The sequence below is a fragment of the Neoarius graeffei genome, chromosome 4 (assembly GCF_027579695.1).
Source record: "Neoarius graeffei isolate fNeoGra1 chromosome 4, fNeoGra1.pri, whole genome shotgun sequence".
Lineage (NCBI taxonomy): Eukaryota > Metazoa > Chordata > Actinopteri > Siluriformes > Ariidae > Neoarius > Neoarius graeffei.
Window position 1 is genome coordinate 77396263 of NC_083572.1, and position 19204 is coordinate 77415466.

At 40.7% G+C, this 19204-nt stretch overlaps 1 protein-coding gene across 6 annotated transcripts in view; it reads left to right on the plus strand.

The window, feature by feature from the left end:
* The first annotated feature begins 433 nt into the window (after nucleotides 1-433).
* The window catches only part of LOC132885268 (uncharacterized), a 246238-nt gene continuing 227467 nt past the window's right edge, over nucleotides 434-19204 (plus strand). For all 6 annotated transcript variants that reach the window (XM_060919750.1, XM_060919752.1, XM_060919754.1 and 3 more), the window contains exon 1: nucleotides 434-792. In XM_060919750.1, coding sequence (XP_060775733.1) covers nucleotides 750-792 — 43 coding nt within the window. In that variant the 5' untranslated portion in view covers nucleotides 434-749. The remainder of the gene's footprint in view (nucleotides 793-19204) is intronic.

A 19204-nucleotide genomic window follows, 5' to 3' on the forward strand; every position in this document is an offset into this window, starting at 1 on the left:
TAAACTTACAAACTCATCATGTGAAATGATACTAGCTCATTAAAACCTGTTACATTTAAGAGGTGTAAATAAAATATTTTAATTACTTTTTGATTTTTTTACCCCAGGGAAAACTTTTGACATGTTTAGATTAATATAATTTCAATTTGATCAAACAGAAAGACTACAAGGTCTGACAAAACTAAAGATTGCAATTACACTATCTCACAGTGTGAGCAATGTAATGGAAAAAAAAAGATATGATAAAATTTTTTAAATGAAAGTGAAACAGTTTACTGCCATCATTCTGTGGTTCTGTTTTTACCAGCTAGGAAACCTGCCAAGCCCCATCCTGTTAGTGACGTCAGACTGGCTGAGCAGGCAGATGTTTTTTCAACATGCACACGGAATGACTTAGTTCTTGCCACAGCCACTTCCTGTATGGGCACAGTGAAGACAAAAGAGAAGATCTGATTGGTTCCTTGTGTGCCTGTTTCCTGAAAAACAAAAACAATGAGGCATACATGTTGTAAAAGGTTGAAACCCAGGTCTCCGTCAGTTAAGGACAACAGATCGATGTATGTGTGTGTGCTTGGCATGTATGTCTACTGTACAGCTGTCAACCTACAGAACAGCGTCCTGCATCAGTGCTAGATGTGTCTATGAAAACAATTGCGCACAAGAAGAGGGAGGAGGATACAGGACATGACATGGTGAAGTGAGAACACTGGAAAACACTTGAAAGAGATCAAGAAGGTGTCAAAGCAATAATGGACGATGGCTGTGCAGATACCTGTAAAGTTCTCATGGCAGGTAAGTTATGAATGACTGTCAGCATAGATTTTGTTGTTGTAATCAACATGGGAAGAATTCACACACACACACACACACACACACACACACACACACACACACACACACACACACACGTACACTTTTTTTTCCCTCATTATCCTTAAAAGGACCTTCTACTGACATAATTATTAATGCAGCTAATTATGTTACACCTAAATTTAACCCTAACCTTAACTCCAGTAACAAAGGAAATATTGTGGCTCTTTTAGTAGTTTTTATTTTAAAAAAATAAAATAAAAAAAGTTAGTGGGTCATGGGGAACCACTAAATGTCCCCACGTAGTCAAAGCACAGTCAGATATTCTTATTCTTGTTTGGCATTTGATCCCTACCAAGTTATAGACACACACACACACACACACACACACACAGAGTGTGTGTGTGTGAGTGAGTGAGTGTGTGTACAAGGAGACTTGTAGTGTGTGAATGACATTCTGTCTGCAAACACATCACATTCTTGAAATTTTCTGCTCAGGGTTTATTTTGAAGGGGATTTAGTGCATGCCATCCCTACCCTTAACGATCATCTTACTTGTTAAAGAGCCAACACCTTTAAATTATTTTAAAATGATGGGATATCGCTGCTGATGATTGCTGCTATCAATAAACTTTACCCAAGAAGCTACAGCCAAGAAAATACTTAGATAAGGTCTGTTGATTGTTCATTAAACAACAGCAATAATAATAATAATAATAATAATAATAATAATAATAATAAATAGCCAGTAAAATATATGTCTTGAGTTAATAAAACAGCAAATTTCAGTTTACAATCTTTGTATTTAATTACAATTTTCACATTAAGCTCTTATATTAGTAGGTTGACTCACTTCCTTCTGCTCATGAAATGGGTTTTAAATAATGCCCAAATGGAAGAAAATATTTAAATGTAACACTGTCTCCAAAGCTCTATCTATCTATCTATCTATCTATCTATCTATCTATCTATCTTCCAGAATTTAACCACCAGTACTAGTGGTGCAATTCTCACCAATGTTCTGTAATTTTATAAGATTTTATATGACCTTCTGTGGGTGCAGTGGTTTGCACTGTTGCCTCATAGCAAGAAGGTTCTGGGTTTGAACCTGACGGCCAACCAGCTGGGGCCTTCGTCGTGAATAGTTGTTTGTCTCTATATTCACCCTGCAATAAATTGGCAACTTGCTCAGGATGTCTCTCATCTGAAAACAGCTGGGATTGGCTCCAGCTTCCTGCATGACCCTGATGGATAAGCAGTACAGATAATGAATCGATGAATCCTTCTGCTGAAATAAATTTTCCATTTTAACTTTGTGTTCTGGGCGGCACGGTGGTGTAGTGGTTAGCGCTGTCGCCTCACAGCAAGAAGGTCCGGGTTCGAGCCCCGTGGCCGGCGAGGGCCTTTCTGTGTGAAGTTTGCATGTTCTCCGCGTGGGTTTCCTCCGGGTGCTCCGGTTTCCCCCACAGTCCAAAGACATGCAGGTTAGGTTAACTGGTGACTCTAAATTGACCGTAGGTGTGAATGTGAGTGTGAATGGTTGTCTGTGTCTATGTGTCAGCCCTGTGATGACCTGGCGACTTGTCCAGGGTGTACCCCGCCTTTCGCCCGTAGTCAGCTGGGATAGGCTCCAGCTTGCCTGCGACCCTGTAGAAGGATAAAGCGGCTAGAGATAATGAGATGAGATGAGATCATCATCATTACTTTAAGACATGAAATGTCTTTTAATTAATAAAAATATAGAAAAAACACTGAATTAGAAGCTGTCTCCAAACTTCTTTTCTGGTACTGTATATAATTTCTAGATATAAATTTTAAACCTATGAATTTATAAATTTCTTTACAGAACTTGGTTTAAATCTCATCTCAGTTTCGGATTCAAAATAGTTTTCATTAATAGAAGCTCATATACAGTGCTCAGCGTAAATGAGTGCACCCCCTTTGAAAAGTAACATTTTAAACAATCTCTCAATGAACACAAACAATTTCCAAAATGTTGAAAAGACAAAGTTTAATATAACATCTGTTTAACTCATAATGTGAAAGTAAGGTTAATACTATAAACTTAGATTACACATTTTTTCAGTTTTACTCAAATTAGGGTGGTGCAAAAATGAGTACACCCCACAACAAAAACTACTACATCTAGCACTTTGTATGGCCTCCATGATTTTTAATGACAGCACCAAGTTTTCTAGGCATGGAATGAACAAGTTGGCGACATTTTGCAACATCAATCTTTTTCCATTCTTCAACAATGACCTCTTTTAGTGACTGGATGCTGGATGGAGAGTGATGCTCAACTTGTCTCTTCAGAATTCCCCATAGGTGTTCGATTGGGTTCAGATCAGGAGACATACTGTACTTGGCTACTGAATCACTTTCACCCTGTTCTTCTTCAGAAATCCAACAGTGGCCTTAGATGTGTGTTTAGGATCATTGTCATATTGGAAAAGTGCACGATGACCAAGGGCATGGAGTGATGGTAGCATCTTCTCTTTCAGTATAGAGCAATACATCTGTGAATTCATGATGCCATCAATGAAATGCAGCTCCCCGACACCAGCAGCGCTCATGCAGTCCCACATAAGGACACTGCCACCACCATGTTTCACTGTAGGCACCATGCATTTTTCTTTGTATTCCTCACCTTTGCGATGCCATACAGTTTTGAAGCCATCAGTTCCAAAAACATTTATCTTGGTCTCATCACTCCAGAGTATAGAGTCCCAGTAGTCTTCATCTTTATCAGCATGGGCCCTGCCAAACTCTAGGCGGGCTTTTTGTGCCTGGGCTTTAGGAGAGGCTTCTTTCGTGGACAGCATCCATGCATGCCATTCCTCTGCAGTGTACGCCGTATTGTGTCACGGGAAATAGTCACCCCAGTTTGGCTTTCTATTTCTTTAGATAACTGCAGTGAACTTGCATGCCGATTTTGTTCAACCCTTCTCATTAGAAGACGCTCCTGTCCAGGTGTTAACTTCCGTGGACGACCTGGAAGTCTCTGTGAGATGGTTGCAGTTCCATCTTTCTTAAATTTTTGTACCACTTTTGCTACAGTATTCTGACTGATAAGTAAAGCTTTGCTGATCTTCTTGTAGCCTTCACTTTTGTGGTGTAAAGAAATTATTTTCTTTGCGGAATTCTGAAGAGACAAGTTGAGCATCACACTCCATCCAGCATCCAGTCACTAAAAGAGGTCATTGTTGAAGAATGGAAAAAGATTGATGTTGCAAAATGTCGCCAACTTGTTCATTCCATGCCTAGAAGACTTGGTGCTGTCATTAAAAATCATGGAGGCCATACAAAGTACTAGATGTAGTAGTTTTTGTTGTGGGGTGTACTCATTTTTGCGCCTCCCTAATTTGAGTAAAACTGAAAAAAATGTGTAATCTAAGTTATATTATTAACCTTACTTTCATGTTATAAGTTAAACAGATGTTATATTAAACTTTGTCTTGTCAACATTTTGGAAATTGTTTGTGTTCATTGAGATATTGTTTAAAATGTTACTTTTCAAAGGGGGTGCACTCATTTACGCTGAGCACTGTAGCTTAGACAGCTTTGGAAGAGAGAACTGGAATGAAAAGAAAATTAGTGTGAACATTATTAATGAACATTCATTAAAGCTGTAAGCTTAGTGTAATTGCATTTGCCTGTCTGAGCCTACTCTCACAAACCCAATGAAAACATATCAGTTGCAAATCAAATCAATTTTCTAATTATTATGGCTGCTAAACATAGTAATGAGAGTAATAATTAAGAGAAATATCCAAGGCAGAATAAGCTTTGTGCAAGAAGATAATAATTGCATCCTCGTTGATGAGTGTGGCTGTGATAAACTTAATGTTTTTTCATTGTTGTTCAACGGTTCTGTAAATTAAAAGCAAATGTTATTCTCTCATGTTAAGTAGACAATATGTCACTAATCATGTGAGATTAGAACTATCAGAAAAAGAACAAAGGTCTGTGACACAATATTTATGATGAATAATTATAAATAAACATGAACAATAAACTACTATTGATTATTTAGTCACTCCAGTCAATTTATAAGGGAGTTACAGTACTGTGCAAAAGTCTTAGGCTCTCCTTTTTTTAGTATAACCTTTGTTATAGACTTTCATTTTATGACTTCTACATTATGGAACCAAGACAAAAAAACATTTCGGATTTCCAAACATTAGTTTTTCAGTACAAAATTAAATGTTACAGACAAATGTTTGTATGCCAGTAAAGAAAGCAGCATATTACATTACAGACCACTTTTCAGACAAAAACATAATGAAGGTTACTGGGTTTTGCTGCAAAATTAAGAAGCAAGTGTGACAGTCAAAGTGTCCAGAGGAACTGCGACAGGTTCTGCAGGATGCTCAGTAAAACCTACAGCTCATTTCCTTATAAAACTGCACTCATTGTACCTGAGACTACTTTTTTTTTTCAGTAAAGGGTTGTCTCACACCAAACACTGACTTTTTTCACGCATTACTGCTTACTGATCTCTTTATGGTATTTTTTAAAGTGTAGAAACATTTACTTTAATTATTTTTGAAGGCATCTTTGCTTTACAGCATTTCATTGCATGTGCCAAAGACTTTTGCACAGTACTGTATATACAAGTGTGAGAAATGAGTCAGGGCTCATCAAGGAGTCCTGGGAGTTTAAGTGGTTAATCTTATTTTTACTCGATTTGTACTCTGTTTTTGTGGGCTTCTGATTTTAATTCCATTATCTGGAGTGCACCAAAAGAGAATGGGCTTATTACCTCACCTGGGATGGAGTCCACCAGGGGACGAGGTATTGTTTTCGGTGGGGTTTGTTTGTTTGTTTGTTTGTTTGTTTGTTTGTTTGTTTTGTTAGCAACATTACGGGAAAACAGCTTGATCAACCTTCATGAAACTTTCAGGATAGATGGGCATTGGTCCAAAATAGAACCTCCAACATTTTGAGGGTCATCCGGTCAAGGTCAAGGTCACCAAAAAGGTTAAAATATTTTTTTTCCACTATATCTTCCTTCATATTCATTATATTTACTTCAAACCAATTAAAAATGTTCATATTTCAATTCTGCTTCCACTGATATGCTACATGATGGGGTATCTCTCATAGTTTTCTTAGCAGTTGGGAGTCAAATGTCAGGGGGGTCAAGGACATTGCTAAAATTTGCATATTTTCCATTATAACTTCAAAACGGTTAGAGATAGAGAGATGTTTATCATCATCAACGTATAGGAAGTCATATATGGGCTTTCATTTGGCACCATGACCTTTGACCTTGTTTGTTTGTGCATGTGTCTGTCTGTTCGTTAACAATCTAGCGTCTAGACAGTTGCACCAATTGACTTAAAATTTTCAGGGTAGGTGGGCAATGGTCTGTAGGTTACCTGATTAAATTTTGGGGGTAAATCAGGTCAAGGTGAAGGTCAAGGTCACCAGAAAGGTCAACCTTTCAGTTTTCCATTATAACTCAAAAACAGTTGTCGGTAGACAAATGTTTACTATTATGAGCATATAGGAACTCCCATATGGGCTTTCATTTGGCACCATCATCTTTTGACCTTGACTGACCTTGAAAGGTCAAACTCAAGGTCACAGATTTTCAGAGGACTGTAACTTGAAAACAGCTGATGGTAGACAGATATTTGCCATTACCAACTTATAGGAAGTGCCATATGGGCTTTCATTTGGCAGCATGACCTTTGACCTTGTATGACTTTGAAATGTCAAACTCAAGGTCATGGATTTTCATAGGACTATAACCTGACAGCTGATGATTGAGAAATATTACATTATCAACATGTAGGTATAAAATAAGTGCTGCCAGGCGAGGTTTGTTTTGCCTAGCAACACTTGTTCCTAATGGTTCCAGGAGTTTTCAGATGCCTATTAGTGGTTTGGACTCACATATCTATGAAGCATGTTGCATGATAACTGTTGCTAGAAAATATATAAATTGACAAATAAAATGACAAAAGTATTTAAAAACAGACAATGCATAATTGATCATAATCTTCTAAAATCATATTTATTTACCTGGGCAGACTTTAATTTACAGATGAAGTCAAGTGAACTTTATTTGTATAGTGCTTTTAACAACAGAAATTGTCGCAAAGCAGCTTTACAGAAAAATATAAATTTTAAAGATGTGAATTTATAAATGTATAAATTTATTCACCATGTTAATCTCACATTGTCAGATCACTCTTACTAAATCAGGCTGTTGCTCTTATCTCTCAACTCAAGTTCAAATTGTGTACCTGAGACTGCACACACTGGGCTAAAATGCCCAAATGAAAAGTTCTCTCTGCTGACTCTCAAGGCTGCTCCTGATCGACCTTGTCCTTGGCGTTCGCACGCCCATCACACTCTGTAAACTCCTGATTCATTATGCTACATCTTTGAAAATTGAAACAAATTAACAAAATGGGCCATTTCAGTGCCGCCATGAGCCAAGTGCAGTTAAAGTGAATTTATGCCTCCCTTGCAAATTGAAAGTGCACTAATGTTTGCTAATGTATTGACCCCCAGAGCCTTTTTCTGTGGTGTGAACAAACTAAACCAAAGCATCTCGCTCTGCTGCCTCAGATTAAAGAGAATGGACGGAGGTTAATGTCAGCTACTGCATAACAAAATGGCTACATGTCACTTTTAAGGTGTAGCAGTAGTTTGTTTTCCTGGTCTGTACCAGATGTTCACAACTACAGACGTTTTGACAGAGATACTCCATTCTAAGAGACAATATAGATGAGGCCATATGGCAGAGGTCCAAACATTTATTTGGATGGTTCCATTGGCCATGGTGCAATCCTGTGGGTTTTTTTTTTCCCTTTTTTGCCTCCTGTTTTGGCCAGATGGCTGTCAGACAGGCTATCCCTAACCCAGATTGGCCTAATTCACCATTATTCTTCTTTTAATGGGCTCATTAACAGCATTACTGCTAATTGAATTTTAAGTCCTCTTCGATCAGGCTGTTTTGGATGCTGTAATGGTGAACTGGCAACTTATTTATCAATTCCAAGCTGGGCTTTTAGGTTTGGCTGTGCAGTTTCTTCTTCTGAATTATGTTTTCAGCAATGCTGTTAGCTTGGCTTATTACACTCATGTTATCAAACTCCATATTCCTCCTTGTTTCTTACTCACCAAATTTATTAAATGTAATTAGAGAATATTTAAAATATACAACATACATTACATTTATTGCACTCGCAATCATGATTACCTATGGCCAGATCACAGCCATGCTGATTATTCAGGATAACCCCATGATTGAGAATGTGATATTGCACTCATACAACAGTTTATAAACAAGAAATTAATATCAAGTACCTGACATTTTGGACATGTCAGCTAACTGGTGAGCCAGCTCACGTGGATTTGTACATCGCCTTTAAGTCAAGTCAAGTTTATTTGTATAGTGCTTTTAACAATAAACAGTGTCGCAAAGCAGCTTTATAGAATTTGAATGACTTAAAATATGAGCTAATTTTATCCCTAATCTATCCCGACTGAGCAAGCCTGTGGCGATGGTGGCAAGGAAAAACTCCCTCAGATGACATGAAGAAACCTCAAGAGGAACCAGACTCCAAAGGGAACCCATCCTCATTTGGGCAACAACAGACAACATGACTATAATATTAACAGTTTTAACTGTTTTCATTGATGTTATAACTCTTCATTGATGGAAACTTGAATGCAAAACTGTTCATGACAACTGCAGTCCTAAAGTTAGCAAGTCAACTGTAGTCCTCAGCCATAAAAGCATTACTGTAAGTGTCCAGAACGTCTTCCAAGTGTGACTTTCAACTGTCCATATGGGCCATCCTCCACAGGAGCGATGTGATGAGACTCCGACCAGACATAGGGCATCAGGATGGATCAGGCAGGTCCGGGGAGAAGAAGAGGTCAGCATCTCGATCTCAGGAAATCTTTTTAAAGGTGCTTCTGGTGAAATTGGCATCCAGTCTTTGTTTTCATCTTCATCTGATAAGCTCATCTCATCTCATCTCATCTCATCTCATCTCATCTCATCTCATCTCATCTCATCTCATCTCATCTCATTATCTCTAGCCGCTTTATCCTGTTCTACAGGGTCGCAGACAAGCTGGAGCCTATCCCAGCTGACTACGGGCGAAAGGCGGGGTACACCCTAAACAAGTCGCCAGGATCTGATAAGCTTATATATTTTAAATCAAAAGTTATACTCCTGCAAATTGTTGCTTGCCATGTCCACTGACAATGTTATTAACAAAATTGTAGTAATTATTTGGAATTAGGAAGTGGAATTTTACATTTTACATGTGCAGTGATACACACCGTGAAACGTTCCAGTGAGGTAAAACTAAATATAAGCACTCTTGGAGCACCACTCAACCAATTTATTTACTGGAGCGGAACTGTTGTATAATTAACAGTCATTGAGTTGAAATTGAGTGGTATATGTGCTGATAACCAACAAGGCATGCATGGCGCGCCAATTTGGCTATAAGCCATGTACGACAAGATTGAGGGGAATAACTCTTTTATTCTATCCACATTCACTGGATTTTGAGAAATATCCATCCATTATCCATAACCACTTATCCTGTGCAGGGTCAAGGGCAAGCTGGAGCCTATCCCAGCTGACTATGGGTGAGAGGTGGGGTACACCCTGGACAAGTCACCAGATCATCGCAGTGCTGGCACATAGAGACAAACACCCATTCACACTCACATGCATACCTACGGTCAGTTTAGAGGCACCAATTAACCTAACCTGCATGTCTTTGAACTGTGAGGGAAACCGGAACACCCAGAGGAAACCCACGCAGACACAGGGAGAACATGCAAACTCCACACAGAAAGGCCCTCGCCAGCCACTAGGCTCAAACCCAGAACCTTCTTGCTGTGAGGTGACAGTGCTAACCACTACACCACCGTGCCACCCTTTTTGTCAGTACATGTCCATGATATTTTCTATTTCTGTTTAGTTCTATTTCATAAAATATAAACCACCAAGTAGCCTAATTTAACCCGCATGACCCTGACCAGACAGATACTAAGGATGAATGAATGAAAGCTGAAAATTCATGTTAATGAACATGGTCTTCCTTTGTCCCAGAGAGCTTTATATGTGATGACTCGCTCACACCAACCATGAAAGTTAAATCCTTTTGCTCATCCCAATTTTTTGCTGCATCTCCTCAAATACCAACCAGACACACTGTGAACTTTTCTGGCAAGCTTTCTATTTATAAAAAGGGGAAAAAAGAATAACGTGGCTCCTACAAATAGCTGTATTTGTACCTGTTTAGAACACACTATCTGTTCGTTCCGAATCATGAATTCGTATTGGGTTACATCCCTATTATAGTTGTATCTGAGTCCTTAAAAGAGAGAAACATTCAGTATTGTAGGTATATATAAAGAGAGAGGGAAGTTGAGATCTTGAGAGGTTCTATGCTGGGTGGTTTTATGATTGTACCCCAAAAAACCTGCACTATCTTTCATGAAAACATATATTGAGTATTTTCCATGTCTTTTTGTACAGCTTTGTGTGTTTACATTGGAAATGTAGTGGTTCGAAGGGATGCTACTTTAAGTCACTTCAAGACACAGATGTAAGTAATATATTTCTCACAAATTGCATATTGACTCTCATGGCAGAGCTCTGAGATAAGATTAAAGATTGGCGTGTTTGAAGCTAGTACTGTCTCTTTTCTACTTCTGTCTCAGTGCGATGGGAGCAGAGCAACACACCTGACATCCACAGGAAATTTTGTTCTGTCAGAAGGTGTTTGCAGGCTGACTTGGTGCAGTTAGTTCACTGCTAAACTTGTATTACGAGACTACCCATTCAGAGAGTGAGAAAGGTTGACAGTTAATTATGGGAGCCATGGATCGCTGTAGACATGTGTGTCAGCTGTGCTGTGCTTCACTCACCACTTGCTTACTGTGTTTTTTTTTCCCTCAGTGTTATTCTATTGTTTTTCGCAAGCTGGTGAAATGAGTCTATTTTGCTGCGTGTGAGAAAGGCCTCGGGGGCTTGCCATAATGATGGTAATGAGAGGGAGAGAGAGAGCACGCAATATCATATGTGAGAAAGGAAATAATTGGTGGAGTTGACCTTGCTGACATTTTTATGACTCCATTACCATTGGTTCTAACCCCAGCTGCTGCCCCGCCTCTACAGCCGACAATTAGCCTTAGCAATGAGCAATTTGTCGTTGTGTTTCTGTGTAACACACAACACATGTTCACCTCTGGCATACCTTAGCAAGGAAAGACTTGGTCACTGAATCAGTATGACACACACAAAAAAATCAGCTCCTAAAAATGGGCATTAACACCACCTTGACACACACTACTTTGAAAACACAACAGCTTTTGGGACGATGACTCTTCTGACACACTCCCACATGCTGACAAACCTCCACTTGCTTCCAGAAACAAATCATTAGTTCATATATGTGGGCAGTGGCAGCACAGCAGTTAAGGTTTAGTTCAAATCACAGGACTGCCAGGGAGCCGCTGCTGGGCCCTTGAGCAAGACCCTTATTCTGGACTGTACCTTACTTGCAAGTCAAAGCTGAAAGGATAAAGGTAAACATACACTATTATTCAAGGACTTTTGCAAACATAACGGTTCTGTTTTGTTAAACACTAGTAATGCCACAGACCAAACAAAAGACTGTCAGTAGAAATTAATCAGGGAATCGTACCGTATTAAGTGACTGTTCCACCAAAAACCTGAACCTTTTGTATTTAAGGAATGGCCACTCCCAAACATAAATTAAACCTTTGCTTTGTTTTATAATAAGGTAGGTACACTTTGTTAAGCCGGTTAGGGCATTTTCACACCTACATAGTCAATGTATACAACCCCGATTCCAAAAAAGTTGGGACAAAGCCTCATCGCATCTCCTCTAGCCACTTTATCCTGTTCTACAGGGTCGCAGGCAAGCTGAAGCCTATCCCAGGTGACTACGGGCGAAAGGCAGGGTACACCCTGGACAAGTCGCCAGGTCATCACAGGGCTGACACATAGACACAGACAACCATTCATACCTACGGTCAATTTAGAGTCACCAGTTAACCTAACCTGCATGTCTTTGGACTGTGGGGGAAACCGGAGCACCCGGAGGAAACCCACGCGGACACGGGGAGAACATGCAAACTCCACACAGAAAGGCCCTCGCCAGCCACGGGGCTCGAACCCGGACCTTCTTGCTGTGAGGTGACAGCGCTAACCACTAGACCACCGTGCCGCCCCGGGACAAAGTACAAATTGTAAATAAAAACGGAATGCAATAATTTAAAAATCTCAAAAACTGATATTGTATTCACAATAGAACATAGACAACATATCAAATGTTGAAAGTGAGACATTTTGAAATGTCATGCCAAATATTGGCTCATTTGAAATTTCATGACAGCAACACATCTCAAAAAAGTTGGGACAGGGGCAATAAGAGGCTGGAAAAGTTAAAGGTACGAAAAAGGAACAGCTGGAGGACCAAATTGCAACTCATTAGGTCAACTGGCAATAGGTCATTAACATGACTGGGTATAAAAAGAGCATCTTGGAGTGGCAGCGGCTCTCAGAAGTAAAGATGGGAAGAGGATCACCAATCCCCCTAATTCTGCGCCGACAAATAGTGGAGCAATATCAGAAAGGAGTTCGACAGTGTAAAATTGCAAAGGGTTTGAACATCTCATCATCTACAGTGCATAATATCATCAAAAGATTCAGAGAATCTGGAAGAATCTGTGTGTGTAAGGGTCAAGGCCAGAAAACCATACTGGGTGCCCATGATCTTCGGGCCCTTAGACGGCACTGCATCACATACAGGCATGCTTTTGTATTGGAAATCACAAAATGGGCTCAGAAATATTTCCAGAGAACATTATCTGTGAACACAATCCACTGTGCCATCTGCCGTTGCCAGCTAAAACTCTATAGTTCAAAGAAGAAGCCATATCTAAACATGATCCAGAAGCGCAGACATCTTCTCTGGGCCAAGGCTCATTTAAAATGGACTGTGGCAAAGTGGAACACTGTTCTGTGGTCAGACGAATCAAAATTTGAAGTTCTTTATGGAAATCAGGGACGTCGTGTCATTCGGACTAAAGAGGAGAAGGACGACCCAAGTTGTTATCAGTGCTCAGTTCAGAAGCCTGCATCTCTGATGGTATGGGGTTGCATTAGTGCATGTGGCATGGGCAGCTTACACATCTGGAAAGACACCATCAATGCTGAAAGGTATATCCAGGTTCTAGAGCAACATATGTTCCCATCCAGATGACGTCTCTTTCAGGGAAGACCTTGCATTTTCCAACATGACAATGCCAAACCACATACTGCATCAATTACAGCATCATGGCTGCGTAGAAGAAGGGTCCGGGTACTGAACTGGCCAGCCTGCAGTCCAGATCTTTCACCCATAGAAAATATTTGGCGCATCATAAAACGGAAGATATGACAAAAAAGACCTAAGACAGTTGAACAACTAGAATCCTACATTAGACAAGAATGGGTTAACATTCTTATCCCTAAACTTGAGCAACTTGTCTCCTTAGTCCCCAGACGTTTACAGACTGTTGTAAAGAGAAAAGGGGATGTCTCACAGTGGTAAACATGGCCTTGTCCCAACTTTTTTGAGATGTATTGTTGTCATGAAATTTAAAATCACCTAATTTTTCTCTTTAAATGATACATTTTCTCAGTTTAAACATTTGATATGTCATCTATGTTCTATTCTGAATAAAATATGGAATTCTGAAACTTCCACATCATTGCATTCTGTTTTTATTTACAATTTGTACTTTGTCCCAACTTTTTTGGAATCGGGGTTGTAGAAAATAATATCTCATCTCATTATCTCTAGCCGCTTTATCCTGTCCTACAGGGTCGCAGGCAAGTTGGAGCCTATCCCAGCTGACTATGGGCGAAAGGCGGGGTACACCCTGGACAAGTCGCCGGGTCATCACAGGGCTGACACAGACACAGAGAACCATTCACACTCACATTCACACCTACGGTCAATTTAGATTCACCAGTTAACCTAACCTGCATGTCTTTGGACTGTGGGGGAAACCGGAGCACCCGGAGGAAACCCACGCGGACACGGGGAGAACATGCAAACTCCGCACAGAAAGGCCCTCGCCGGCCACGGGGCTCAAACCCGGACCTTCTTGCTGTGAGGCGGCAGTGCTAACCACTACACCACCGTGCCGCCTAGAAAATAATAATAATTAAAAAAATGTAAAAAGCGTCTGATCATCAAAATCTTTCTTTATCAGAAATATGGTTATGGAAGAAGTAAACAAACCTTTTCCAAGGGCACATAGAAATCACCCAAGCATCCAACACAAATGCATATGCTCCATAGGGTACTTAACATCAGCTGGAGAGACCATATCACCAACTCGGAGCTGTACAGTAACATCCCCTGTATCTTGGATAAGATTGGCTACAGGAGGCTTGGCTTTGTTGGTCATTGCTATCTCCACCCTGGCCTTCCTGCAATTCAGCTGGTGCTGTGGTGCCCAACCCATGGTCATCTGAGGAGGGGCTGCCCTTCAGCCACCTTTCAAGACACATTAACGGGGCTTAGAGTCTCTCTGAACTAAAATCTTGTATCAATAATCATGATGACTGGGCCATCAGGCATATAGCTCAGCTGAGGCCGCACTGATAATGATGATGATGATCCAACACAAATAGCTAGTTTAAAAATTGTGCATTACTTTCACTGTTTGCTTTCTCTTTTTGTTCATCTGCCCAAATATCCAGAACATATTGCATTTCTACAGCTCCATCCTTTGGCCCAGTTTTTGCACCCTGTGGCTCACAACACATCTTGAAATGTATTAAACACATATTAAAACTGCCTTCTACAACTCAAAATACATGGCAGGTTTGGTTCACTTCCTGCAGTTGGATTGAGTCTGGGTAAAATCACTTTCTCACTGTAATTGAACCACATTAGAGTTTGACCGGAACTGGACTAAATCCTTGAGGTGGTTATTTGGTCTGCACTTGAGTTTAGGTTCCTCACCTCCTAAACAAACTACATCAGAGAACAAAATGCACCAGGGTTCAAATCAAACAAACAGACTGAAATCACCATAATTTAAGCCGATAGATTTGACTTATAAAAAGCACTACATAACTTATATGTCGTGTCCAATTACATTTTGATTCCAAAAAACTAAAAGGTAAAACATTACTGCATTTATCCATCCATCCATTATCTGTAGCCGCTTATCCTGTGCAGGGCCACGGGCAAGCTGGAGCCTATCCCAGTTGACTATGGGTGAGAGGTGGGGTACACCCTGGACAAGTCACCAGGTCATCACAGGGCCGCCACATAGAGACACACAACCATTCACACCTACGGTCAATTTAGAGCCACCAGTTAGCCTAACCTGCATGTCTTTGGACTGTGGAGGGAACCGGAGCACCCGGAGGAAACCCACACAGACACGGGGAGAACATGCAAACTCCACACAGAAAGGCCCTCGTCAGCCACTGGGCTTGAAACCAGAACCTTCTTGCTGTAAGGTGACAGTGCTAATCACTACACCACCATCACCATTACTGCATTTATGCACATCAAACTTCTACTTGGCCTTACAACACGTAAAACAAGTTTATTGCTTACAGTTAACCAAACATTATGGTCTCATCTCGTCTTCTTCCACTTATCCGGAGCTGGGTCGCGGAGGCAGCAGTCTGAGCATGGAAGCCCAAACTTCCCTTTCCCCAGACACCTCGGCCAGCTCCTCGGGAATAACACCGAGGCGTTCCCAGGCCAGCCGAGAGACATAGTCCCTCCAGCGTGTCCTGGGTCTTCCCCGGGGCCTCCTCCCGGGGGGACATGCCTGGAACACCTCCCCAGGGAGGCGTCCAGGAGGCATCCGAAAGAGATGCCCGAGCCACCTCAGCTGATTCCTCTCGATGTGGAGGAGCAGCGGCTCTACTCCGAGCTCCTCCCGAGTGACTGTGTTTCTCACCCTATCTCTAAGGGAGCGCCCAGCCACCCTGCGAAGGAAACTCATTTCGGCTGCTTGTATCCGCGATCTTGTTCTTTCAGTCATTACCCAAAGCTCATGACCATAGGTGAGAGTCGGAACATAGATCGACCGTTAAATTGAGAGCTTCGCCTTTTGGCTCAGCTCCTTCTTCACCACGACGAACCGGTAAAGCAACCGCATCACTGCGGAGGCCGCACCGATCCACCTGTCAATCTCACTCTCTATCCTTCCCTCACTTGTGAACAAGATCCCGAGATACTTAAACTCCTCCACTTGAGGCAGGACTTATCCACCAACCTGGAGAGGGCAAGCCACCCTTTTTATCTAAAATATGGTATCCAAAGATTTTTGACAAGATAATAATAAAGATTTTTTTCTCATTTATTTTTATCATAATGAAACATCCTTTGTGAATGTCTTATGAAGCATTCAAACTGTCTGGTATCTTTTTTTCTGTTGTGTCTCTTTCTGGCATTGTTTTTCTGTTATGTCTCTCTCTCTCTCTCTCTCTGCTGTAGTTTTTTTCGCCAGATTTTTTGTTTTGTTTCATTGTTGTGTCTTTCTCTCTCTCTGGTATCTTTTTTTCTGATGTGTCTTTCTGTCAAATCTTTTTTTTTCCTGTTGTGTTGCCATCTCTTTTTTTTCGGATGTCTCTTTCTGGTATCTATTAATGTATCTTGTGTCTCTCTTTTGTAGCTTTTTTTCTGATGTGTTTCTCTCTAGTATCCCCCTTCCCCCTCTCTCTCTCTCTGGTATGTTTTTCCCCCAAATGTCTCCCTCTCTCTCTCTGGTGTCTTTTTTTCAGTGTGTCTTTCTCTGCTATTTTTTCCTCCTGTCTCTCTGGTATATCTCCTTTATGTGTTTTTCTCTGGTATCTCTCCCCCAGATGTGTCTCTCTCAGCTGTTTTTTCTAGTGTGTCTCTCTAGTCTCTTTCTAATGTGTCTCTTTTTAATACCCGTTCTGATATTTGGAAAGAGATCATCTATTCTCTCTCTCTCTCTGATTGATCCCTTTACTGGCCCTAGCATCTCTTGCTGTTGTGTCTCTCGTATGTTTTTCTCTGGTGAATTCTTCTGTTATCTCTGTTGTCTCTTCCTGATGTGTCTTCATGGAAATAGCTGTACAAAGCTCATCTCTGGCAACTTTTCTTGCTCAAGGGAAAACTAAAGGACTTTTTGGTCAGTAGCAATGCACCATTCCTATTATCACACTGACTCAATTGTGGTTTGACAGAATTAGGCTCAAAGGATGCATTGTGATCACTCTGGATCATGTTTCAAGGGCATACAGATCTAATGAGGCCTGGATGGTGTTGTTTGCCTGGTCTGTAACAATCCGTGCTTATAGAGGCCACACTGGATTCTAATCACAGTCAGTGCAGCAAAGTAAATTTCTCCCAGAGCCAGCAAATGGCTATCTATGTTACCTGAGGACACATAGCTTGTTGAGAAAAGAGCTATTGGAGACGGTAGGGCTGAAGCAGCAGTTTATCAGAGCTATAGATGAGAGTTCTGATGACAGTTAAACCCCCGTGTCTTACTAAATAAGATAGAAAGGTTACTAATGCATGATATGGCTTTAGCTCCCCGATTCTGGGCAAATAAAAGAAGGAGAGTGAAATAACACCATGTTGGATCAAAGGCTTAATTAATTGATTTAGGCCAGACAAAGCAGTTTACACTCTTCCACATCTTACATGTCTGTTCAGTGCCTTAGTGTTGTCTATGGGTAGCATAAAAGTTATGAAGTGTGACCATTTGAATGGATTCTGAGGCGTTTTTTAGCCCTGAGCGTGGTTCCATCCTTATTGTACAAGTCAGTGCCTGTCCTTATGCCATTGCTAAGGTTGTTACATTATTGCTAAAGCTGATTAAGTTATGTTATTACATTTTACTCATTAGCTCCACCAACTTTGTTGGAGAAGGTTATGTTTTTGCCTCCACTTGTTACTTGCGAAAATTGGAGATTTTTGCAAGTATGTTGAGCTGTCCATTTGCCCATTTGTTTATTTGTTGGTGCTCTAGTGTCGTCATTTCTTGACCAATCTTCACCAAAATGCACAGGACAACTCACTAGGGTCACACAAAGACATCATTAGTTTTTGGTGGGTCAAGGTCACCAAGGTCAAATCTTGTAAAAACATCTTATCGTCTGTTGTCTGTTCCCAGCATAGTACAAAAAGTAGTGAATAGATTTTGATGCAATTTTGAGGAAAGGTGGGTCATGGGCCAAGGAACAATTGATTGGATTTTAGTGCAACTCCAGATATGTATATGGATCCAGGATTTTTTTTTTTGCCTGTTCCCCGTATAGCTCAAAAAGTAGTGAACAGATTTTGATGAAGTTTGGTGTACAGCTTTAGTATTATTCTAGTTTCAAGTTATTTGATTTTAATGTTGATAATATGTGGCTTGGCAGAGGTATGCACTCTACTGTGTGCCCTTCTAGTTTGACAAATGTTTATATCCAAAACAACTTATATTTGAGCTGAGCAATTCAGGGTTAAGTGCCTTGCTAAAGGACCAAACAGTGGCAGCTTGCTGGTACTGAAAACTCACTACAGTCCAACCAGTAGTTCAGAACCCTTCTGTGTGGGTAATGATTTATATTAGGTAGCCATAAATGGGCTGACTCACCCTTCCCAGAAGCCTCTGCATCAAGTACCAAGTCACCATTTTCTCATCTATTAATACCCTGCAGCCCTGCGATGACCTGGCGACTTGTCCAGGGTGTATCCTGCCTCTCGCCTATAGTCAGCTGGGATAGGCTCCAGCTTGCCTGCGACCCTGTACAGGATAAGCAGCTACAGATAATGGATGGATGGATTAATACCCACTGTTTGGAACAATCTGCAACAATGCAGGAACATCCTAAGCCATAGATCATAAATTATATGAAATTGAAGATATCTTGACAAAGTAGTTATATTTTAAATTTTTTTGTCCAATCCATTCCATTTTGTACACTCCTTCTATTGTAATGGTCCAAAACCAGCCTCATGGGCAGCCACAAAGAAAACATCAGGCATGTTCTATTCAAATCCTCCACATATGACACATAAATGAAGAACGTTTGAGTTGGTTTTGAAGGGATCGCTAACAGAGAACTTGCAGAGAGCTAACAGAATAGCAGGCTGTCTGTGAAGGTTCTCAGTCATCCAGGTCATAATAAGCCATAGGTGCTAAAAAAGGCAACTGGACTTGCTTGAAATCCTTGAAGACCTTTCGGATGAGAGATGAAACATCTTCAAGAATTTCAAGCAAGTGCAGTTGCCTTTTTTAAGCACCTACGGAATAGCAGTCATGTGCTTTCAAAACAAAAGCAACAAACTGGATTCTGGGAAAGGGTGAGTCAGCCCCTTTAACGGACAGTATTGAG